The sequence below is a fragment of the Balaenoptera physalus genome (genome assembly GCF_965194825.1).
Source record: "Balaenoptera physalus genome assembly, chromosome: 9".
Classification (NCBI taxonomy): domain Eukaryota; kingdom Metazoa; phylum Chordata; class Mammalia; order Artiodactyla; family Balaenopteridae; genus Balaenoptera; species Balaenoptera physalus.
Window position 1 is genome coordinate 98233635 of NC_138888.1, and position 24795 is coordinate 98258429.

Here is a 24795-nt window from a genome sequence, read left to right on the forward strand (position 1 = left end):
AAAGAAGTTACATTAAGCAGAATCTACAGTGTATGGGAAACGAGGGGACCAGCTACTAGTTAAGTGTGCTGTCAAGTCCGCACTACAAAAAAACCCCTTCAAGTTGTATCAGCTTACGAAAAGGAACAAAGAACAATGCGGGTAACATAAATGTATTCAAAAGAGGAGAGCGAGACGCTGGTATCTTGGAGGCAAACTAGTTTGCTGTAAGACAGGTAATTTTTACGTGCCTCTTTTGAATCAATGCTTTAAAAAACAACAACAAACACCTGGGTAGTTCCTCACTATTGAAAATGTAACTCCCAATCAACTGCAAAATCTTTCCTCAATCTTACAGACTGTCGATTCGGAGCCTGGTGAACCACGGGAGGGGCGGGGGGAGGAGAAGCCAAACTGTTACCGCTTTGAAAACAAAGTTTCATCCTAACAGGGGAGATGAGCCGTAACTTCTCCCCTCGGAAGAAGGCAGGAAACCCTCCAGGCTCACGAGGCAGCTGGCGCCCGGCCTTCCGTTCCGTTCCAGCCAAGCCCTCCCGCACCAATCCCGCGGCGTGGACGATGCCGCGTTCCAGGCTCTCCATCGCGCTCCTGCTGCCCGCGGACGGGGGTCTGACCTCTTTCCCCAGCTCTTCGATGACGGCCAGCGGCTCCGCGTATTTGCTCTGGGGCACCTGGCTCTTCCCAGTTCCCCGGGCGTAGCCTAGAGATGGCGGCCCGTACTCACTCAGCAGCCGGCGGTACTGGGAAGACGTCGCCATACTGGTGGAGGGCGGGTGCACGCTCCCAGAGGCGCTGAGGGAGGCGGCGGGCACGTGCGCGGTCAAGTTCGGTCTGTGACACATGCCCCCCCCACCCCAGCAGCGGCGGAGGCGGCGAGGCCGGGCGGCGGCGAGGCGGACCCGGCGCCCGTGCGCCCGTGCGCCTGCCGAGCTCCCGCGCACTTTTTGTTGTTCTCAGTTAATTTTTTAAATTAATTAATTTTAGACTTCTGGTTAAATATGACACACCACCTCACATGATTTCTTCTCCCTCTTGAAACTCCAGGAAAATGAAATAAAGGGGCAAAAAAGATATAAAACCACAAGGACAAGTAATGGGAAAGAACTTGTCAAAAGATGAGAAATTTCAAAGTATTTTCAGTAGAAAGTGGTTGCAGTGCGGAGGGAGTTTGGGATTAACATATTCACACTACATATAAACTAGATAATCAACAAGGACCTCCCGTATAGCACATGGAACTCTACTCAATATTCTGTAATAACCTACAGGGGAAAAGAATCTGAGAAAGAATGGATATGTGTATATGTATAACTGAATCACTTTGCTGTACCCCTAAAACTAACACAATATTGTAAATCAACTATACTCCAATATAAAATTAAATGTTAAAAAAGTGGCTGGAAGAGCGATAACTGATTTAGCAGAGGGGAGAAGGCCTTAACTCAAGAACCTGAAGAGAACATACTGATGACAGTGAAGCCACTTGCCGTGCAAAGGCTCAGAAACTGGAGGACTGAATATAAGAAATGTAGGAATGAAGCTAGGGGGCTGAAAATGAGAGAAGGAGTTGAAATCTGCATATAAAGGTTTGCCTGCAGACAGACCTACCTTACACTAATCAAACAATATAATCCTCAAATCTGGAAGGGAAAGGACGCAGGGGAGAGAAAGGGAAATGAAAATAAAACTAGTAACTGTTCAACATAGGGAAGTCAGTAAACATTGACAGAAGAAAGAGAAGATTAAGTATATTATACAAAATCATGGTTACTAAGGTAATCACAGAACAAAAACATGAACTTTTAAGAAAGAAACATAGCTCCCTAAAGCAAAGAAAACCAAACACAGATTAAGTGGTTGAAAAACAAAATAAAAGTACAGAATAGTATGTGCAATATGCTACTGCTATGTGTGTTGGGGGGAAATATAAACACACTCACAGAAAGACCACACCAGAGACGAGGAAGGAAACTGGCTGCCTGGGGCACAAGATGAGGGTCCACCTTTTCATTCTACCTTCTTTCATCTCCTTTAAACCGTTTACCATTATATGTATTCCCCATTCAAAAAAACTAATAAATGTATAATAAAAAATTAATTTTAAAATAGGGAAATAAGTTAATCTCTGTATTTTAAATGATGAGATTCTTCAGCACAGCCCCTCCTACCATTTTGTTCCTAGAATGCTAGCAGGCACCAACAGTCCAGTCCCCTGGCAGAAGATCGATTCTTCGCCTGAGGACTAAGAGACATAGATGTTTGGGAGTTCCCAACAAAAAGGCCAGTTCAATCCCTAATCACCAGACTACAGAGTTGCCCAAGCAATAGAATTAACTGTGCACACACAAATCTTCCAATCAATGTTTAAGTGGTTAAGTCTGTAGAGGGAGATAATAGAGATAAATTGTTTTTCCATACAAATTTAAATTCTATTTGATTTTTGTAAAAATTACATGCATGTGTTATTTTAATTTAAAAATTAATATGAAACTCAAATAAAAAAAATATAATAATCCTATAAAATATAAACTAAAAATATTTAAAGTCAGAAATAAAAAATAGCAGGAGGAAAATACACAATTATGCAAGCTATAGAGTCCCAAAATAAGATGGTACAGAATGTGAGCTTCATTGTCAAAATGAAAGGAGAAGCATGATTTTTTATACAGTTTCGCTCATGTATGAACAGAAAACACAACGATTTCCTAGAATAAGCAAAGCGTCTCCATACTCTGCTCAAAATAAACTTCTCACATGGAGTTTGATACTATTATTATCATCTATAAGCAGTACATACCCAAAACAACACCACTGACGCCATATTTCCCAGTGTGCTCAGGCTCTGGTTCTGTAAGAATGAGATCTTCTACAGCTCCCTCCTGAACAGTAAGCAGCCGTGTATTTAGGATTTCTTTCTGTCAAAACAGAATGCAAGCTGAAACGTAACAGTTAAACAATCACTACAGTCTTTCCTGTTTTCATGCCCTGTTCTTACCTGCATGTTCTGTTTATAAAGTTTCCTATCAATTTGAGCTCTCAGACCCCAAACAGCTGGTCCCTTGCGCCGGTTTAATACTTTGTAATGTACACCAGACTGGTCACAGATCCGACAACACAGGCCATCCAAGGCATCAACTTCTCTCATTAAATGCCCCTTTCCAATGCCACCAAAGGAAGGATTACAGGACATCTGACCTAAAGAGAACAGACATAAACAAAATAAATATATGAGCATCTTGCATATAGTGAGTGCTTGATAAAAGAACTTGTAGCAAACTCTAAAAATGCTGGAGTTCCAACAGGATGCAAGAGTTATTCAGGGCGGGACTTCCCTGGCTGCACAGTGGTTAAGAATACGCCTGCCAACGCAGGGGACATGGGTTCGAGCCCTGGTCCGGGAAGATCCCACATGCCGCAGAGCAACTAAGCCCGTGCTCCACAACTACTGAGGCTGCGCTCTAGAGCCCGCCAAGCCACGACTACTGAAGCCCGCGCGCCTAGAGCCCGTGCTCCGCAACAAGAGAAGCCACCGCAATGAGAAGCCCGCGCACCACAACGAAAAGCAGTCTCCGCTCTCTGCAACTGGAGGAAGCCCGCGCGCAGCAACAGAGACCCAACGCAGCCAAATATAAATAAATAAATAAAATTTAAAAAAGAGAAAAAGTTATGCAGGGCATCCTGGAAGACAAACCATTGCTGGAAGTTTCTTTTGAATCTTTCCCTTGTACACATTCATTACGTTGCCTTTTCCTTTTCCTTTTCGATGTGACCTTGAAATTCTTACCTCATGAAACCTTCCCAAATCAAGCATAATTTTAAGAAGTCCCTTTGCACTGGTTCACAGTTATAATCAAGTATGTCTTCCATAAATGCCATCTGCTGTTTTCTTTATGCTTATTTTGCAGAAATAATTAAATTATAAGCTTCCTGAAAATAGAATTCACATTTTATACCTTCTCTTTAAATCCCCCAAGCCTTATGGGAGGTACAGACTGGGAAAGCTATGCCAACAATCTGCTGATCCGCTGTGGCCGGCAACAAGCCCTCCAAAAGTTTTCACGGTCTCCAGAGGGAGGCTGAATAGTGCTGTGAATAGGAGCATGGGTTAGGAGTGAGCAAGAGATCTCGCTCAGTTCCTAGATTTACCACTTATAAGCTCCATGTGATCTTGGCAAGTTATCTAATATTCTGTACCTCAGTGTCCCTACTGTAAAAACAGGGATGACAGCTGCAGTAGATTATTTCCCTCCTTCCTTTGACACAGAATCACTATTTATTTAGGTAAACACTATTCCCTATGAGGCTTTGTTTGGGGAGTATGACCTAAACTCAGTTTAGGCGTAAACCTTTATCGATCTAAAGTAATCATGGAAATCCTGTTCCTACTTGCCAGTGTCTGGTTTAGTGTCAGAAGACTTTTCTCTTTTGTCATGAATGCCAAAAAATAGTTTGTCGAAAAGCATTATTTTCCAGGTTAGTATACAATAAAAGATTTTCTGTCTCTGACTTCATTATTGGCAGATGATATGACTGAATTGAAAGAGGACAATTCCTGTATTCTGTATTCTTACGGAAGTTCAACTTTCTAAGCCAAAGCTATCTTTCTGAGGACAAGCAGAAATACCTGATACTCTACTACATCAAATTACCTTAAAAAAATGAGACTTTGATTTTAAGATAGAATTGTCATTTACCAAGCTCATCTACTAATATAAGAGTTACTAAAATATCTCTGAAATCTATTTATTTAAAAAGAAAATTTAGGTCATATTGTATTGGTATAAATACAACGGGTATTTTTATAGTATATTAATGACTACTTAATGAATATGGGTTTTGATGGGAATTCCTTTATCCTTGACAGAACTACATTACTTATACTATTTAATGATCATCTTAGTTCAATACTTTTTTGTTCATTCGATTTTTTTAATTGTTATTCCTGGTTTTTACTCGGGTCATCATATAGCCTCGCTCCAAAAGAATCGCTGTTAACAGTGTATATTTCTCCACAGTTATGAGCTGAATGGTTGTTTTAAAAAGTATTTCAGTACACAAAGCACAGTTAACAGTTCAGTTACTATTCACTCTTAAGCAAAATGCAAGAGGAAAGACATAGGCATGCATAATTTACAGGATAATGTCCTGGCTAGTATCTAAGATAATGCTAGAGAGGAGTCTTGTTTAAATTATGGCCGTCCAACCACAGCCTGTAAGTGCAAAAAAGCACTGTCGGGTCGTCCTAAGCACAAAACTGGGGAATAAACAAACACTCAGTAAGAATACAGAATGCAATAAAAAAGTACCCTCGTCCTTCAAAAGGGCTTCACAAAATCAATGGTCATTTAATAAACGAGTACTAATAATGTTAATTCACTCTTTTTTTAAAAAATTAATTTATTTATTTATATATTTTTATTTTTGGCTGCGTTGGGTCTTGGTTGCTGCGCATGGCCTTTCTCTAGTTGCGGTGCGCGGGCTTCTCATTGCGGTGGCTTCTCTTGCTGCGGAGTACGGGCTCTAGGCGCGGGGGCTTCAGTAGTTGTGGATCACGGGCTCCTCACTGCGGTGGCTTCTCTTGTTGCGGAGCACGGGCTCTAGGCGCGGGGGCTTCAGTAGTTGTGGCTCACGGGCTCCAGAGCGCAGGCTCAGTGGCACTTGGGCTCAGCAGTTGTGGCGCACGGGCTTAGTTGCTCCGCGGTATGTGGGATCTTCCCAGACCAGAGATCCAACAGTGTCCCCTGCGTTGGCAGGCAGATTTTTAACCACTGCGCCACCAGGGAAGTCCTAATTCACTCTTTAACCAAAGCAACAAGCTAGTAAAGGGCAAATGACAACAATGAAATAAGGAATCAGCCAGTATTCCTACAGTTCACCCTTTTCTCAAGGCACCCCCTCTCCCCAACACCCAGCCCCCCGCACCCCCCCCCCCCACTAATTACTTTTCAGCAGCAGCATAATCCACGGTCCTCAGAATAGCCCCTAGTCTTAGAGCTCTGGCCCGGGCCCGCTTGATCTACGAAACGCAAATCTGGCTAAACCCACAGTCGGCAGGATTCTCACCAGCCTTAAGGGAGGGAAAAGGCGGCCCACATCAGGCACTGGGAGGGGGAGGAGGAAGGCACTGGCTGCTTGCGTCCTAGGCAAGCCCCACAGCGCGCTACTCACCGATGGTGTCCACTCGGTGCGTGAGCAGCAGAGTCCGGGAGCCGCACCGAGCGGCGGCGGCAGCGGCCTCGGTCCCCGCATGTCCTCCGCCGATGACTACCACGTCGAAGTGCGGAGTCCAGGGCGCCGCGCTGTCACCGCTGAACCGGGAAGACGGATGGTGCTGTTTGGTGAGTGAAGCCGCGACCCAGCGACCACAGCCTCGGAAGGAGAACATGGTTGGAGAAAGACCGAGTCTTTAACTCTGAGCCTGACACAAGCGAGGGGCAAACTTTCACAAGGAGAAAGTCTTCAGGGAGCAGCCATCTTGTTCTGACGTCACAGCGTAGCACGTCTACGTGCAGCGTCGCCGCTGATTGGCAGTTTGGCGAAACTTTACTGATGAAACAAGGCCCGGCAGCTGTGCAGGTGGCCAGCGAGGTGTGTGCCTCCTTTCTTGGTCGGCGCAGGCTGTTTGATTCCATATGGTTCTGGATTGGGGGGACTCCTACTCAGTCATCTTTTGTTCTTTTCAGCGAATTACTGCCCCGATCACCAGGTGGCCACCTACAAACAAGAATTTGGATCACTGCTTTATCAGATTCTTTGAACTTTCTGGTGCAGTTATCACCTTGACTTCTGTTTATGAAGACTACAGTCTGAATAGGAATCGATTTCAAAGGCCTTCAAATGTATTTGTGGATGAAAGATTCATGATGGCTAATTAGGTGAATGGAAGGGTTGAAGGTTAAATGTCCACCAGCCTTTTGCAGTTGATATTTTTAAAACCTTCTGTATGGTTAGGCCGCTGGAGGTAGCTGTTCTCTTGCTCTCTATACATCCCCTGCTTAACCAGTTCCTGCCTCACCTACACCCGACTCACAGGACTGGCCTTCTTACATACTTGCCCCAGGCCCTAGCTAGTGATAGCTTAGCAAATGGCTGGCGAGGGGGCGTGCCCCTCTGCTGGTTTCCCTGGTAATGAGTCGACCTGTAGTTACTTCCCCCTATCATTGCTAACCTCCTTCTGCCCCTGGGAGCAAAGACTGCCCTGTGTCCTGCTCGCCCTCCGCAGTACACAGTGGGGTGTCACTCTAGGACCTTGATTCTGACAGGTAAGTTCCCCCTATCCATTAAACCATTGATGTCTCTGTTGCTGACTCCGGGCTCTTTCTTCTGTCTTGAAGCTGGGCAAGCAGAGGCCTTGCAGGCATGGGGGAGCAGCCAAACACCTTTCTTATAGAGGAAACTTTTGACTGGTTAGATGGTGAAACAACCCATGTGGCAGTTTAATTGTTCTGATTATTAACATCTATCGAATGCATAATTTTTTTCTTATCACATTACTAATAAGCATTCTTTGTACACAATTTAAAGCTTACAGAAATACAAAACTTTGAGAGTTAAGGAACCCGTAACTTCCATCAGGCCTTCTGGCCCTCATCTCCATAGTAATTGTCAGCATTTTGTTGCTAATGACTCCTACTGTTTCATACTTATACTAATGCTACTATTATTTTGCATGTATAATACTGATTATATTGTTTTTCAGTTTGCCTCTTTTTTAAACGATGTATTTTTTTACTATCTCTATGCCAGTATATATGAATCTATCTCACTTTTTAGTATTATAGTCAGTTATTTATATGAACCATAGTTTATTTAATCAACTCCAGTTACTGAGCATTTGGATTGTTTCTGTTGACAGAAAAAAATAATGCACAATCCAAAAGCTGAGAGTTTTGTTTTATTTAGTGGACATTCTGAGGACTTCAAGCCTGGGAGACAGCATCTCAGATAACTCTGAGAGACTGCTCCATAGAGGTGGGCAGGGGGGAAGCCAGGATATATAGGAGTTTTTGCAACCAAGGGCAGGTACAAGTTGGAACATCAAAAGATTATTGTTAATTAAAGAAAGCCAGACATCTCAAGTTAATAAAATTAGCGCTTTTCTATGTATGGGAAGATGCAAAGTCTTGGATCACTGAAATCATTCCTTAGATATTCACCTCAGCTATCTGGGGCCAGTATCCTGTGTTTTCTCATCCTGAGTCTCCTCAGGGTGCACCATTGGGCGGTGGGTGGCTGCAGCAGTTGATTGCTAGATTGTGGGCATTCCTGGTTTCCATCCTGAGTTCCCTCAGGGCTCACTGTCTGGGCATGTGGGCTTGATGGCTGCAACATCCTTTGTTTACCAATATGGCAGGCAGCATTCTTAGTTCACGTTTCTAATTTTTTGATATTATGATCATCCTTGTACATGTATCTTTTAAACATTATGGAACTCTTTATTTATTTATGTATTTATTTATTTTTATTTTTGGCTGCCTTGGGTCTTCGTTGCTGTGTGCAGGCTTTCTCTAGTTGTGGCGAGTGAGGGCTACTCTTCATTGCGGTGCGCGGGCTTCTGATTGCGGTGGCTTCTCTTGCTGCAGGGCACGGTCTCTAGGCGCACGGGTGGGCTCCAGAGCACAAGCTCAGTAGTTGTGGCTCACGGGCTTAGTTGCTCCGCCGGCATGTGGGATCTTCCTGGACCAGGGCTCGAACCCGTGTCCCCTGCCTTGCCAGGCGGATTCTTAACCACTGTGCCACCAGGGAAGTACCGAGACTCTTCAATGTTTAAATTTTTTGATAACTGCTAAATTAACTTTCTAAAAACTTTGTATCAGGTTGTACGAACTGTGTAAGATTATTTCATCACACTGTAGCCAGCACTGGATTTTAATTAAGTTTTAATTATAAATATATTTTCATTATTTTTTAATGAAAATGTGATCATACTCTCTATGACCTATATACACTGTGTTGTGATCTGCTTTTTACATAATAGATTATCGTGGACATTTTTCTATGCTAACAAATACAGGTTTATGTCATTTTTAAAGGCTACACCATGTACCGTTTCATTAGTAAGTATTTTAAAATCACTAGCTTGAGCCTTTGATTAGAGAATCACAGGCCTACATTTTCAATTTCACTATTCCCTTCACATGGTGTATATTTAAATCAGACCCTTCTCTTTCCTACAGAGATATTAATTACAGACCCAAAGGTAAGATGTTTAGGCAGGGATAGGTATACGATTAACTGGATTTCTGCTGTAAAAGAAAATAAAGCTCTTTACGCTGAAGTTAGTCTGTTACTTCTTGTGTTCAGGAGCCCCAGAACCATCCTCAGGCCTAGTGATAAGTTAGAAGGACTCACAGAACTCAGAACGGCTGTTATATTCATATTTATGGTTTAGTACAGTGAAAGCATACAGGTTAAACTCAGTAAAGGCAAAAGGCACATAGAGTGGCGTCCAGGAGAGACCCAGACACAGGCTTCCAGTTGTCTCTCCCATGGAGTCATATAGACAGTACTTAGTTTTCCTAGCAATGATGTGTAACAACACACAGTAGTGCCAACCAGGGAAGCTAACCTACACCTTGGTATCTAGGGCTTTTATTGGGAGTCTCACGATTCTGTGCCTGCATGACTGACCTAGTTACTTAGTCTCCAGCCCCTCCAGAGGTCAAACTGACACAGCATGGATCACAATGTTAGTATAAACTGTCTAACACGGTCCAAACCCCCAGGTATATATACGAAGACACTTTTATCAGGCAGAATATTCCAAGGGCTTAAAAGTTATCTCCCATGAACCTGTTAGGGGCCAGTCCTTTTTTTGGAACGTGCAGAGTTTGAACACCCGAAGTCTGCGGAGTTGATCCTTTACTGCACACCCTTCTTATTAAGTTCAGGCAGCGGTCCCCAACCTTTTTGGCATCAGGGACCGGTTTCATGGAAGACAGTTTTTCCACAGAGCCGGGTGGGGGGCTGGGTTCAGGCGGTAATGGGAGCGATGCGGAGCGGCAGATGAAGCTTTGCTCGCTCCCCTGCCGCTCACCTCCTGCTGTGCGGCCCGGTTCCTAACAGGCCACAGACCGGTACCGGTCCACGGCCTGGAGGTCGGGGGCCCCTGAGTTAAGGGAATCCTTTTTTTTTCCTTTTTTAAAAGATTTATTTATTTATTTGGCTGCGCCGGGTCTTAGCTGCAGCACACGGGCTCCTAGATGCAGCACGTGGGATCTAGTTCCCTGACCAGGGATCGAACCCCGGCCCACTGCATTGGGAGCGCGGAGTCTTACCCACTGCACCACCGAGGAAGTCCTGAGTTAAGGGAATCCTCATTAAGTTGTACTGTTTCATATTCTTAATATTTACCTCAGGCTTGATTTTTATGTTAAGAGATATCTTGCAAAATTACAGGACACCTTGAGACACAGTGTCAAGGTCCTGGGTCGTAAAAGCCTTTTTACTACCATGATTATAGAAAAGAGAATTAATAATAAGAAGAATAAACATATACATTACCAGAAAACATTTTGGCCTTACAAATAATATTTTTAAAAAACAGATAATTTAATTGTTAATGAATTTCCTTCTACTCTATACTTAGTTTCAAATCTACCATTGAGTAATCTGAAAAGTAGAACATCAAATATCTGCTTTTGAGAGGCATATAGTTTCATGGGCAATTTAGGCAGGGTATAAGCAATAGAAGAAAAAGGTGATCAATTATAAATTGATCAATTTTACTTCCATTTTGGAGAAAGGTTGGATTTATAGAAACGAAAAATCTCAGGCCTTGTCCTCAAAGAGTTCCCAGACTACTGACTGGCACACACACAGTTATAAGGCAATGCATTAAATCCTATAATAAAGCCACAGTGAGCTGCAATTACAGAGGGAATGATCCCGTCCACCATGGCAGATGATAGGAGATGCTTGCTTCTTAAAAGAATTGATCTATGAAATGGACTTGAAGTAATTTATCATAAAAGGAAAGAAAAATGATTGAAGAGTCCTTAATATGTAGCCTCCAAATACCTTCCTTAATTGTTTTCGTTTGCATTTGCTGTTAACTCAGCCTGGAATACATTTTTCCTCTTCCCTTGCCCTGCACCCTCATCTGCCCACAAACTTTATGGTATCTCATGCTTCAAATGAGAAGATTGTCAACTCAACACAAATACAGACCCATGTTTATTCATTCATCTGTCAGTGGGCACTTAGGTTGTTTCCATATCTTGGCTATTTTTTTTTTTTATAAATTTATTTGTTTGTTTTTATTTTCGGCCGTGTTGGGTCTTTGTTGCTGTGCGCAGGCTTCCTCTAGCTGCAGCGAGTGGGGGCTACTTTTCGTTGCGGTGGCCTCTCTTGTTGCGGAGCACGCCCTAGGCGCGTGGGCTTCGGTAGGTACGGCGCGCGGGCTCAGTTGTTGTGGTGCACAGGCCCAGGTGCTCCGCAGCATATGGGATCTTCCTGGACCAGGGCTCGAACCCTTGTGCCCTGCATTGGCAGGTGGATTCTTAACCACTGCGCCACCAGGGAAGCCCCATATCTTGGCTATTGTAAATAATACTGTGATGAACATAGGGGTGCATATGCCTTTTCAAATTAGTGTTTTCCTATTCTTCAGGTAAATACCTAGAAGTGGAATAGCTGGATCATATGGTGCTTCTTTATAGCCATTTCTTTTTCTTTTTGAAGTATAGTTGATTTACAATATTGTGTCAGTTACAGGTGTACGGCAAAGTGATTCGTTTATATATATATTTTCAGATTACTTTCCATTATAGGTTATCACAAGGTATCATTCCCTGTGTTATATAGTAACTCCTTGTTGCTTATCTAGTCTGTACATAGCAGTGTGTATCTGTTAATCCCATACTCCGAATTTATCCCTCCCCTCCCCCTTTCCCCTTTGGTAACCGTAAGTTTGTTTTCTATGTCTGCAAATCTGTTTCTGTTTTGTAAATAGATTCATTTGTATTATTTTTTAGATTCTACGTATAAGTGATACGTAATATTTGTCTTTCTTTGTCTGACTTACTTCACTTAGTGTGATAATCTCTAGGTCCATCCATGTCACTGCAAATGGCAATATTTCATTCTTTTTTTTATGGCTGAGCGATATCCCATTGTGTATATATACACCACATCTTTATCCATTCATCTGTTGATGGACATTTAGGTTGTTTCCGTGTCTTGTTCACAGCCATTTCTTGATTCACTCTCTTATCTTCCAAGACATCAATATTTTCTGGTTTTCCTCCTATTTTTCTGGTTTCTCCTTCTCAGTTTATTTTGCTGGTTCTTCCTCCTTGAGCACTGCACTCTAGCCCAAGGGCACAACCAAACCAATCCCCAAATCCCATCTTTAGGGTTTTATCTCCTGGGACCACTCCCAGTTCCAATTCTGTAGCAGTCTGGGTCCAATGAGGAGATAGAAATCACTCAGTAGATTAAACAGGAGATATTTAATATAATAATAATTAACTATAATAAAAGAATAACTATATATATAACTATAAAAGGAAACTATATATGGTACCCTAGGGCTGAGGGAGAGTACCCAAGGAAGAATACACTAAGAAGGGATTCAGATCTCAAGGGCAGGAGGCCTTTAGAGAGCATGGGCTACATAACATAGGGGTCTTGCAGAGGATCAAATGCCTGGTATGGGACCCTGTGGATCACAGGCAGCTGTATGCAGGTCAGGCAGGAATCTTGGTTCCCTTGCCTAGTATGCTGTAGATAGGTTATGGCCAGGCCAAGGCTGCAAGGTCCCAGAGGGATCACTTTGCGGGGCCTGTGGCTGGTGCAGGCTTTACCAGATGTTCTCACACCCACAAGTCTCACCTTCACCCCATCAATCCCCTTCCACTCCCTCTGTTATGTTGGAGATTGCAGGAAACCTCCTTCTCCTGCAATGTTCCTCCAGCAACTTCTACTGAGAAAAGTTAACATAGTGGGCACTTTAAAAGAGAAATGCTTAAAGGAATTCTGTTGTTTATCAGAAAGCATTTATTGAAGGGTGTGTTTGGAGCTGAGAGGCAGTAAGTTGACAACCCAAACATCATCTCAAAGTTCATAAGCTCCAGCCACACTGGTTGTTGTTTTCAACAACTAGGCATAGTCCCACTTTAGGTCCTTTGCATTAACTTTTCCTTCTTCTGGAACACTCTTCCCCTGGGTAATCCCCTCCTTTAAATCTTTGCTCAAATGTCATTCTCTCACTATTTTAGTATTGTACCATTCCTCATTCCTGATCATTCCTGCACTATTTTTTCCTTTTTCAATATAGCTCATCCTTTTTTACTATATGGGATAATTTATATATGTATTATGTTTATTGTCTGTTTCTCCCTGCCAGAATGCAAGCTCCAGGAGGACAAGGATCTTTGTTTATCTGTATATCCCAAGAGCCTAGAACTGAGCTTGGCACATAGTATTTGTGCCAAATATTTGTTGAGTGACTGAGTGAATTACTGAGACAAACATGAGATATAAAGGGTAAGATATAAAATCATCTAGTTAAAATATATACCCAAATCTCTTATTTTTCCCTACTAGATAAAAGCCAAACTCGTTATCAAGATTCAACTAAAAAGTCATTCCTTCTATAATTTGGACACTGATTGCTGCTACAAGATTGAGCAAGGAACAAGTTTTCCTCCTTTGACGGGTCAGCAGAAGAGGTATTTGATTCTGGTCTGGTGGATTGCTGCTTGCACGTTCTTGGTTAAGCTAACACCAGTGCACTTTAGAAGACTTTGGAAACAGCTGGAAGACAGCATTAAGCCAGCTATAGAGGCATTTACAGGATTCCATGACAAGCATGGAGGCCCTGGAGAACAAAAATAGAACCACAGAGCAGAGGTCTTCAGTATGGAGCAGGCATACTCTTGCACATCCCGGAAGACAGCCCAAGTACACCTGCAGTTTTAAGGAAACGGCTTTCCACATTTCAACTTACATTTAACTCTCCCCTGAAATTGGTCTGCTTGAGAACAAGTCTGACTACACAGTAGTCCTCCTTCCATTCTACAAAAGAAAAACATCTCTTACATCACAGTTCAAAGAGAAGGACATATCAAAATACTGGTTTCAAAGAAAACTTTTGAAAAAGTAATCAAGGCATTTTTTGTCCATTGACAGATGAATGGAAAACAAAACGTGGTACATACGTACAATGAAATTATTCAGCCTTAAAAAGGAAGGCTGACACCTGCTACAACATAGATAAACCTTGAGGACCTTATATTAAGTGAATAAGCCCATCACAAAAGGACAAATACTGTATGATTCCACTTACATGAGGTACCCAGAGTGTCAAATTCAGAGACAGAAAATAGAAGGGTTCTTACCAGAAGCCGGAGAGAGCAGGGGGAATGGGGTGTTATGGTTTAGGGGGTAGAGTTTCTGTTTTTCAAGATGAAGAGTTCTGAAATGGATAGCGGTGATGGTTTCACACTGAACTGTACACTTAAAAATGGTTAGGATGGTTAAAAAGAAAAGTACCAGGCACGTTAAACCTAGGGGCTTCCTGTCAAATACGTATTTCTATAAAGGATTTGGCTTTAGATAGCGATACTTGAAAGCCTGTATTGAGGTACTCTTGAATCACAACGCCAAAGCAGTATGGATTATCTAAAATGGAAGTGCCATTTTTTTTTTTTTTTAGAGATTGGAGTTTATTTATTTATTTTTGGCTGTGTTGGGTCTTCGTTTCTGTGCGAGGGCTTTCCCTAGTTGTGGCAAGCGGGGGCCACTCCTCATCGCGGTGCGCGGACCTCTCACTATCGCGGCCTCTCTTGTTGCGGAGCACAGGCTCCAGACGCGCGGGCTCAGTAATTGTGGCTCACGGGCCCAGTTGCTCCGCGGCATGTGGGATCCTCCCAGACCAGGGCTCGAACCCGTGTCCCCTGCATTGGCAGGCAGATTCTCAACCACTGCGCCACCAGGGAAGCCCCCAAGTGCCATTTTTTGATGGGCTTTTGAGAACCAGTGGCTAAAACTCACCAATAGGAACTTCACAGTTTAAGATTGTGTGTGCTTTTACAAAGTCAAATAATATGAAATATTTATTCCAATTACAGTCAATCCACTTCTCATTCCATCTAGTAAAAATTTTTTTTCTATTTCCCTTTAATAAAAAAAATGCTTCATTTAAACTTACACTGAAAAAGTTTCTCTGGCAACTTCAATGTGCGAGAAGGTGTTACAGTTTTCCAAAATATTTGTAGGCGCTATGCCGGCAAATGCGTCTCGCTTTCAAAGCTCGCGAAGGTGTTCTGCGCTGCCCTGGGTTCGGTTTTGCGCGGTTCCCAAGCCGCCGGCACCGCTCCACGCGGAGGCGAGAAAGTGCGCGACTCCGGGAGCGCCGTGGACCCGCCCCTCCGCGGCGGGGGCGTGGCTCCCCGTGACCGCCTGGCCCTGGGCTCTTCCTCCGCGCCGCGTTTGCTGAGTTCCCGCCAGACGTTTAAGTTTCATTTCCAATCGCCACTGCTGGCCCCTCCTCCTAAGACCTTTTCCCGAAGCCGAGTCTTCTCCCTCTGGGGAGCCGAGAGCACCAGCCATGACCTCGCGGCGCGGAAAGGCGACGGGAGCAGCTTCGGAGGCGGAAGCCGCCGACCCCAGGGTCTCGGCGCCGCGTGTGAAGGGCGCCCGGACCGAGCCTAGAGAGTCCCCGGCCGTCCCTGAGGCCGCCCGGCCCAGCGCGCGGAGGTGCGGCCCCGCCAGGCCGTCGGGATCCCGGAGAGAGAAGAGCGGCCCTGACCCCCAGGAGAAGCGGCAGGTACGCGCGCGGGCTGCCCGCGCCGAGGACCAGGCGGAGGGTCCGGAGGCTCGGACGGAAGGGGTGATGCCTCCCGCGGCCCCGGCGCCGCCCCTTCCCAGGCCTGCATCTCGCCGCGAGGGCACCGCGCGCTCCGCTCGGGAGCGGAGACCCCAGCCCGGGCCCACGGAGGTCCCCGGCCCGCTGGTCCCAGTCCCCAGTCTCGGGCGTGGGAAGGAGGCGCCCGGCGCCTGGAAGCCCCGAGCGGTACTGGAGAAGTTGAGGCTGAGCCGCCAGGAAATCTCTGCGGCGGCGGAGGTGGTGAACAGGCTCATGGACCACCTGCTGCGGAGACTGCAGAGCTGTGAGTCCGAGTTCAAAGGCGTCGCGCTGCTGCGCACCGGGAGCTACTACGAGCGCGTGAAGGTGAGCTGCGCCGCGCCTCCGCTGCAGTTCCCGCGGCTAATGCCCACCTCCTACGCATCCCTCACTTCCCTTCGGAAGTAACTCAGACTCGTGTTCTTTTGTGGCCTGTGACACAGCTGTTTTGTTTTGGCTTCCCATCTAGAATGCAAGCTCCATTGTCACAGAAAGTTTTACACAACTTTGAACCCTTATACGGCTGCTCATTTTATTGCTGTGGACTCAGTGATATTTGTTTATCGCAGAAAGATGGTGTATGTATCGGTCTTTGGATCTTAAACTCTTTTAGCACTGAAGACCACTCATATAATTCCATCTAAAGCTTCTTGAAAGCCAAGTGAGCAAAACTTGCATCAGACTATCTGCCTGGTGCATGATTCTAACTACATAAATGTCGATCGGTTCTATTATGTGGAGGGTCCAAAGTTATTAGTTAGAACTAGAGAACAAGAAGACACTTAGAGCAGTCTCCCATCAGAACCACTCTCCTTTTTATTTATTTATTTTTTAAAACTTTTAATTTCATTTTGGAGTATAGTTGATTGACAATGTTGTGTTAGTTTCAGGAGTACAGAAAAGTGATTCAGTTATACATATACATGTATCTGTTCTTTTTCAAATTCTTTTCCCGTTTAGGTTGTTACATTATATTGAGCAGAGTTCCCTGTGCTATACAGTAGGTCCTTGTTGGTTATCCATTTTAAATATAGCAGTACCCCTCTCCTTTTGAAAATCAAGCTGATGGAAGGAAATGCAGTGAAATCTGTTTTATCTAAAAAATGTATTGCTTTTAAAAAACTGATTATAGAAGGTATATACGTGTTCACTGTAGAGTTGACCTACTGCCTGCCCTCAGTAGGTTCCCACAGCACAACGGTACCCCTGCTCCATACCTCTTTCCTCAGCCTCTCCCGTATTTGCCCCTCTTCCGTGTTGATGTCCCTGGAAAATTCAGAAAAGCATATAGAAGGGCAATATTATTCCTGTTTGTTTTATTCACCGTTATTTTGGTGTATTTTCTTCTGTTATGCATACACTTGAATTTCAAAGTTGGATTCCAAACTTTATAATTGGTAAAGGGATAGACGAAAGACACTTCTCATTAACTCTTTTACTTGGATTCATATTGACGCATTTCCATTCATGTATTTTATTGTAATATTATCAAATTCTAGGTGAAAATCTGGAAGTTTCCTTGTAGAAATTCCCTGTGGGATTTCCAGTTCATAATCTTTTTGTCCATCCCCAGCACCTCACCCCCGCCTCCATCTAAGCCACCATCATCTTTCACCTGAAGTTTGCCTTTCCAATCTCCTTATTTGCCTTCTTAGAATATCTCCACAGAGGCCAGAGTAAATTTTTAAAAATACAAAGCTAAAACCTGGCTTCTCAATGAACATGATGGAATAAAATCTGAGCCCTTTTCCAGGAAATACAAGTCCTCACAGAATCTGGGCCCCGGCCTCCTCTTCAACTTCATTTCATGTCACTCTTCCCCTTGTCCACATGGACTGATTTATGTTCCTTGAGCTAAAATTTTAAAAGACTTGACAATTCCAAGTTTGGAGAAGATGTGGAGCAACTGAAACTCCCTTGCATTGATGCTGGGAGGATAAATTGGTACTACCTCTTTTGAAAACTGACATTTTTTTTCTAAAGTTAAAGATTTGCCTGTCCTGTGGTCCAACAGTCCCACTCCTGGGTACATGTACAATAGAAACGAGTGCTCGTGGCCACCCAAAGGCATACGTAAGAATGCTCAGAACAACTTTGCAATAGTTAAACTCAAAACTATTTGTAGTAGTTAAAAACTGGAAACAACCCAAATACTCAACAACAGAATGAGTAAATCTTTTTTTTTTTTTTAAAGCTCAGTATTGTGTTTTAAATTTTATTTATTTATTTATTTATTTATTTATTTATGGCTGTGTTGGGTCGTCGTTTCTGTGCCAGGGCTCTCTCTAGTTGTGGCGAGCGGGGGCCACTCTTCATTGCGGTGCACGGGCCTCTCACTATCGCGGCCTCTCTTGTTGCGGAGCACAGGCTCCAGACGCGCAGGCTCAGTAATTGTGGCTCACGGGCCCAGTTGCTCTGCGGCATGTGGGATCTTCCCAGACCAGGGCTCGAACCCGTGTCCCCTGCATTGGCAGGCAGATTCTCAACCACTGCGCCACCAGGGAAGCCCCAGTAAATCTATTTTGGTATATTCCATTAATTCAGTGGAATACTACGCGGAATGAAAAAGAACAAAGTACCACTATAGACATAATGATATAGATGGATCTCACAAACAATGTTAAATGAAAGCAGTCAGGTATAAAGGGTATATGATTCCGTTTATATGATGTTCCCAAACAGGCAAACCTAACCTATGGTATTAGCAGTTGGAGTTCTGGCTGCTCTTGTGGAGGGCTTCTGATCAGGAGTGCTGCTGGGGATGGGAATAGGGCGATTTAGAATGCCCTCAAGGCTCACTATCCTTACTGGAATTCAACCATTTTTCTTGAATAAATCCTTCTTGGATTGTTGCAAGCCTTTGGTTAATTTACAAAGACCTGAAAAGTTGAATTTGACCATTCCTGCCCATGTTCTTCTTACTTTTATGGAAAGGCTTTTACTTCAGAGGCTTTTACTTCATTCCCACTGATGGCACTTCACGTGTTTGTTTCACCCCCATAGTATGTCCTAGTCAGCTTGGGCTGCCATAATAAAATATCATAGACTGAGTGGCTTAAACAACAGACATTTATTTTCTCATGGTTCTGGAGGCTGGAAGGCCATGATCCGGGTGCCAGAATGGTTAGGTTCTGGTGGGGGCTGTCGTCCTGGTTTGCAGATAGCCACCTTCTCCCCGTGTCCTCGCTGTGTTTCTCTGAGCATGTGTGCAGAGACACAGCAACCGATCTCACTTCATCTAAGTCCACCAGTCCTATCAACTAGGATCCTACCCTCATGATCTCATTTAACCTTCATTATTTCCTAAAAGCCCTGTCTCCAAGTACAGTTACATTGGGGGTTAGGGCTTCAATATATGAATTTTGAGAGGACACGGTTCACTGCACAGCATGATACATCTCAGTTTGGACTAGCCACATTCACATGGTCAAAAGACAGAGGGCAGGGCTTCCCTGGTGGCACAGTGGTTAAGAATCCGCCTGCCAATGCAGGGGACACGGGTTCGAGCCCTGGTCTGGGAAGATCTCACATGACGCGGAGTAACTAAACCCACGCGCCACAACTACTGAGCCTGCGTTCTAGAGCCCGTGAGCCACAACTACTGAAGCGCATGCACCTAGAGCCCGTGCTCCGCAACAAGAGAAACCCACGCGCTGCAACGAAGAGTAGCCCCTGCTCGCCCCAACTAGAGAAAGCCCGCGCGCAGCAACAAAGACCCAATGCAGACAAAAATAAATTAAAAAAAAAAAAAAAAAAGACATAGAGCCACCAGATACTGTGTTGAATAGTACAGTTCAATAGCTGTACTTGAAGCATACTCCTAATGAGTAAAAGACTTGTGCATTTTTAATATAGGAAAATAATCATTTATTATAATTGCTGCAATTATTATTGTGGTGATGAAGAAGATTCTTTGAAGTTCTTATTTATTTATTTATTTTTGGCCACGCGGCACGGCTTGTGGGATCTTAGCTCCCTGACCAGGGATGGAACCCGTGCCCTTGGCAGTGAAAGTGCGGAGTCCTAACCACTGGACCGCCAGGGAATTCCCTGAAGCTCTTAAAATGCTGTGGTTCAAAGACACTAATGTAGATAGTGTATGACTTGGAGCTCATACTCATTTGGCTGACTGGTAGCTGTAAGGAGAGGGCCCTTGCTCAACTAGCCAGGAGGTGACTACAATTTTTGAGACCAGTGACAGGGGTCTGGCTCAGTGTGTAGCTTGTAACTTAAAAGGTAGCACCTTAAATTTCTTTAATTTTATCAAGCTTTAATCTCAGGAAAAAACTGGTACAGATTTTTAAAGCTTGCATATTATTTTTAATTGTTTTTAAGAAAATGAGTATAGAACCTACAAACTGAAGCCAGTACTCTTCACCTAGCTCCCCTAGTCTCACTCCCAGAGGGTATAAATATTAGAAATCTTGCTTTTCATAGTAGGATTTTAAGTGGAAGTTTTAAGGAAAAAAATTGTAGTTGGTTGGAAAATATTCACAAGCAAACACATCAGTGCTATTTTTACTGTTTCTTAGATTTCTGCTCCTAATGAATTTGACGTTATGTTCAAACTGGAGGTCCCCCGAATTCAGCTAGAAGAATATTGCAACAGTGGTGCTTATTACTTTGTGAAGTTCAAAAGAAATCCCAAAGGAAATCCTCTGGGTCAGTTTTTAGAAGGGGAAATATTATCAGCCTCTAAGATGCTGTCCAAGTTTAGGAAAATCATTAAGGAAGAAATTAAAAATATTGAAGGTAAGATCTTTGACTTTTGATTCTTAAAGATCTAATCATATCTACTAATTGCCTCTCCTGATCTTTCTTGATCTCCCTGCAGCAGACTGTTGACTACTACCTCCTAGAAACAACTCTTTGCTCTTGATTTTAGTCTACTATATTTTCTTGGTATTCTTCCTAAATGTTGATTGACTCTATTTTGTTTGTTTTTTGGTTTTGTTTTGTTTTGTTTTTTGGCCGCACCATGCAGCTGTGCGGGATCTTAGTTCCCTGACCAGGGATTGAACCTGGGCCCTTGGCAGTGAAAGTGTGGAGTCCTAACCACTGGACCACTGGGGAATTTCCGATTGGCTCTATTTTGGCCTCCACTGACTATTCGCTGAAATGCTGCCTGCACCGCTGGGTATATGTGGTTGAATAAAATTGGTGGGATTCCCCTCTTAAATTTGTAAACACAAGTTGCAATGCATGCTTTGAAGGGAGTGAGTGCTTTGGGAGAAGTGGTAGCAGTTGGGGTAGAGTGGGTAGTGGAGTAAGGCACTGAGGCAGAAAAGAGCTTGATAAGCTCTAGAAGCAAAAAGAGGTCCATGTGGACAAGGGGAAGGGTGACATGAAATGAAGTAGAAGAGGAGGCCGGGGCCAGATTCTAGGAGGACTTGTAGATCCTGGAAAGGAGTTTAGATTTTATGCCATGTTCATTGAGAAGCCAGGTTTTAATTAGAGGGTAATGACTGGCTTTCTGTTTTTAAAAATTTGCTCTGACTTCTTCGGAGAAGATATTATAAGAAGGCAATTGAGAGTTTGGATATGTTACGTTAGAGATTCCTATGATACATTGAAATGAATGTGTCAAGTATGTAGTTGGGTATGGGTTTGGAGCCCAGAGGGTATGTCTGGGCTGCAGGTAAACATATAAATGGCATTGACAGTGGATGAAAGCACCTAGGTGGAGAGTGTAGATTCGTTTTTCATTCATTTAATCAGTGGTCATTGGTCATCTGATGTGCTGAGTGTTCTAGGTGTTTGGGACCTATTAATGAACGAATCGATGAAGATCCTCACCCTTCTGTACCTTATAAGCATGTAATCACGCCTTTAATAACAAACGGAAAACATAATTATCTTGTATAGCAGAAAGTAGTAAGTCCTATGGTGAAAAAGTGTATAGCAAAGTGAGAGGGTTCAGGAATGCTGGGGGTGGCACAGGGGAGAAATTGCAGTGTTAAGACCCTCACCCTTCTGTACCTTATAAGCATGTAATCACGCCTTTAATAACAAATGGAAAACATAATTATCTTGTATAGCAGAAAGTAGTAAGTCCTATGGTGAAAAAGTATAGCAAAGTGAGAGGGTTCAGGAATGCTGGGGGTGGCACAGGGGAGAAATTGCAGTGTTAAGTAGAGTGGTAAGAAGAGGATCCCATTGGAGGTTGAGAGACGAGAGGGAGCAAAATGTGACTTGAGTATTTTGCAGGAGTGGTCAGTGTTTACAATGCTGCTGACATCCAGAAAGCCACTGGATTTTGGTCTTCGGTTTGTTTTCTGGGGGTGTTGGTAACTTTGACGTAGCAGTTTCGGTGGAGTCACGAGCGCACGAGAGAGAAGGGCAGCATGTATGGCAACTCCTTAGAAAGTGTTGGGTGCGAAGGAAGTAGAAAGATGGGTAAGTATGGGGAGGCAGCAGATGCAGGGTCAAGGGAGAGGTGTCCTTTAGAATGAGAGACCCTGGATCCCTTTGTATGCAGATAGGCATGATCCAGTAGAGAGGCAGAGGCCACTGCTGCGGAAGAGGGAGTAATTGAAGGAACAAGGTGAGAAGGAAGGGCTCCAGAGACCGTGTGCAGGGTGGCCTTTGAAAGGTGGACGGACACTTCCTAGGTGGTAATAGGATGAAAAGAGAAGATGATGGGTAAGAGGTGGGTGGGTCGGTGGATTTAGTGACAAGAAAATGAGGGTATGCGCTAGGATTTTCTCCTTCGTGCTCTGTCTTCTCTCCCATTGTTGTGCCTTCCAGAAGTCTTATCTGGGAGTGGTCTTTACTGCTTGTACACCCCACGTCCCTGAACCAGTATCTCTCATCTAGAAGCCTTTCCCGAGTTTCTGGCCAGCCGCTCAGTGGCCATCTCCTGTTGGGTCTCCCCCAGGCACCTAGAGCTCAGTGTATCTGAAATGAAGTTCATCTCAGCCTGGTCTTTCTTCCTCCTGCCCAACTCTGTGTTGACGAGTAGACTCAACATCAACCATTTCCCAGGCCAGAACCATGGGATGGCCTCCCAGACCCCTACCTTCTTCCTTACCTCACGGATTCAGTTTATCCACCAGTTCTATTAGTTTGAACCTCTTTAATTGCTTTCACTTCTGCGACCTGGCTCTTTTTTTTTTTTTAATAAAAATTGTACATATCAAGGTGTACACCGTGATGTTTTGATATACATAGTGAGATGACTACCACAGTCAAGCTAATTAACATATCTTCTCACATAGTTACCTTTTTGTGTATGAGGTGAGAGTAGCTGAAATCTACTCTCTTAGCACATTTCCCGTGTGCAGTACAGTCATATGAACAGTCATGCTGTACGTTAGGTCTCTAGACTTACTCACCCTACGTAACTGCAACTCTGTACTCTCTGATGAACAGCTTCCCACTTCTCCCACCTCCCCGCCCCGGCAACCTCCATTCTGCAGTCTGCTTCTATGTATTTGACTTTTTTAGCTTCTCCTTATAAATGAGGTCATGCATTTCGCTTAGCACAGTGACCTCCAGGTTCATCCATATTGTCACAAATGGCAGGATTTCCTTCCTTGTTAAGGCTGAATAATATTCCATTGTCTGTATATGCCACAACCTCTTTACCCACTCATTCATCAGAGGACACCTAGGTTGTCTCCGCATCTTGGCTGTTGTGAATAACGCTGCAGTGAAGAGTGCTTGCTCCCTGTGTCCTGATGCTCACTGCCTCTCTGTATGACACGCCTCCACCCTCCGGGCTGGCTGTTGCTGTTTGGTTTTTTTGTTTTGTTCAATTTGGCCGTGCCACACAGCTTGCAGGCTCTTAGTTCCCCAACGAGGGCTTGAACCTGCGCCCTCGGCAGCAAAAGCGTGGAGTCCTAACCACTGGACTGCCAGGGAGTTCCCCCTGAGGTCTTCTGAATCACCTCTCTCCTCCCAGCTGCTCATCTGGCCTCTTATGTGGGCTTCCCTCGAAACCGCCATACACAAATTTAAATGAAAATTTAACCACAGCACTCCCAAACCCCAAAGTCTTCGGGGGCTACTCGTTTTATATACCAGACAGAATCTTGCTAGTACTCACACCCCATAATGGGTATCAATAAATACTGGCTAAATGAGTAAAACACTGCCTTGTGGGGTCATTTTCTTCTTTAGAACTGATTTTTATCTTACACTTAGTACTTATGGATCTCCAGTTACAGCTGTGTTATTTTCCCTGTGTTTTTAGAGAAAACTGGATTGATAAGCCCTTTCTTCTTTATTAATATGTTTAAACAGACACAGATGTCATGGTGGAGAGGAAGAAAAGAGGGAGCCCTGCAGTAACACTTCTGGTTAGAAAACCTGAAGAAATATCTGTGGATATAATCCTGGCTTTGGAATCTAAAAGCAGCTGGCCTGCTAGCACCCAGGGAGGCATGCCCATCAGTAACTGGCTTGGAGCAAAAGTTAAGAACAATTTCAGACGGCAGCCGTTTTACCTCGTACCCAAGCATGCAAAGGAAGGAAGTGGTTTTCAAGGTATCTTGACTATGAAGGTTAACTTAAAAGACGTCCATATAAAAGAGTCGTTAATGTTACATACTAGGGCAGTGAAAGATCAACTAGTGCTATTGGCATTTCAAGAGCCATTAGGCTAAATAGGCTACAAGATGGGAGTTTGGTGAGAGATGGAATTGAAAAGGTCATAATTGTAATAGTAATATCAAATACTCAGCTTTAAAATGTCTACTAGCCCATGTTTGAATGTTGTTTTTGTTTGTTTGTTTTTAATAAAGAAAAGCAAGTACTGGCCTTGGAGTCAGACTGCCCTGGATCTGAATCCTGAGGCTTCTTCCCTTACTAGCTGTGTGATCTGGGGCTAGTTATCAAGCCCCGCTAAACCTGTTTGCTCATCTGTATATGTTTTTATTACACTAAAAAATATACAAACATTAATATACAAATTCCTTCAAACTTGTAATCATCCATAGTTTACT

At 43.8% G+C, this 24795-nt stretch overlaps 2 protein-coding genes and 1 pseudogene across 8 annotated transcripts in view; 1 reads left to right on the forward strand and 2 right to left on the reverse strand.

The window, feature by feature from the left end:
• MTO1 (mitochondrial tRNA translation optimization 1) overlaps window positions 1–8573 on the reverse strand; it is a 32162-nt gene extending 23589 nt beyond the window's left edge. The window contains exons 1-3 of the mRNA XM_082474202.1: window positions 6169–8573; window positions 2996–3195; window positions 2798–2915 (exon numbers count right to left, since the gene is read on the reverse strand). Of these exons, the coding sequence (XP_082330328.1) occupies window positions 2798–2915; window positions 2996–3195; window positions 6169–6385 (535 nt within the window). The 5' untranslated portion in view covers window positions 6386–8573. The remainder of the gene's footprint in view (window positions 1–2797; window positions 2916–2995; window positions 3196–6168) is intronic.
• Window positions 186–2791, reverse strand: LOC309666637 (cyclin-dependent kinase 2-associated protein 1 pseudogene; annotated as a pseudogene). The gene has a single exon. The product of its transcript is annotated as a cyclin-dependent kinase 2-associated protein 1 pseudogene (transcript).
• A 2684-nt stretch (window positions 8574–11257) lies between the features above and the next one.
• Window positions 11258–24795, forward strand: part of CGAS (cyclic GMP-AMP synthase) — a 65311-nt gene continuing 51773 nt past the window's right edge. For 5 of the 6 annotated variants that reach the window (XR_014267179.1, XR_014267180.1, XR_014267181.1 and 2 more), the window contains exons 1-3: window positions 11266–16177; window positions 20383–20602; window positions 24095–24337. Coding sequence is in view for 2 of the 6 variants with exons in the window: in XM_082474224.1 (XP_082330350.1) it covers window positions 15554–16177; window positions 20383–20602; window positions 24095–24337 (1087 nt within the window). In the remaining 4 variants the exon portion in view is untranslated. Of the gene's footprint in view, window positions 16178–20382; window positions 20603–24094; window positions 24338–24795 lie in introns of all 6 variants that reach the window. The other variant, XM_082474225.1, reaches the window with a different exon arrangement.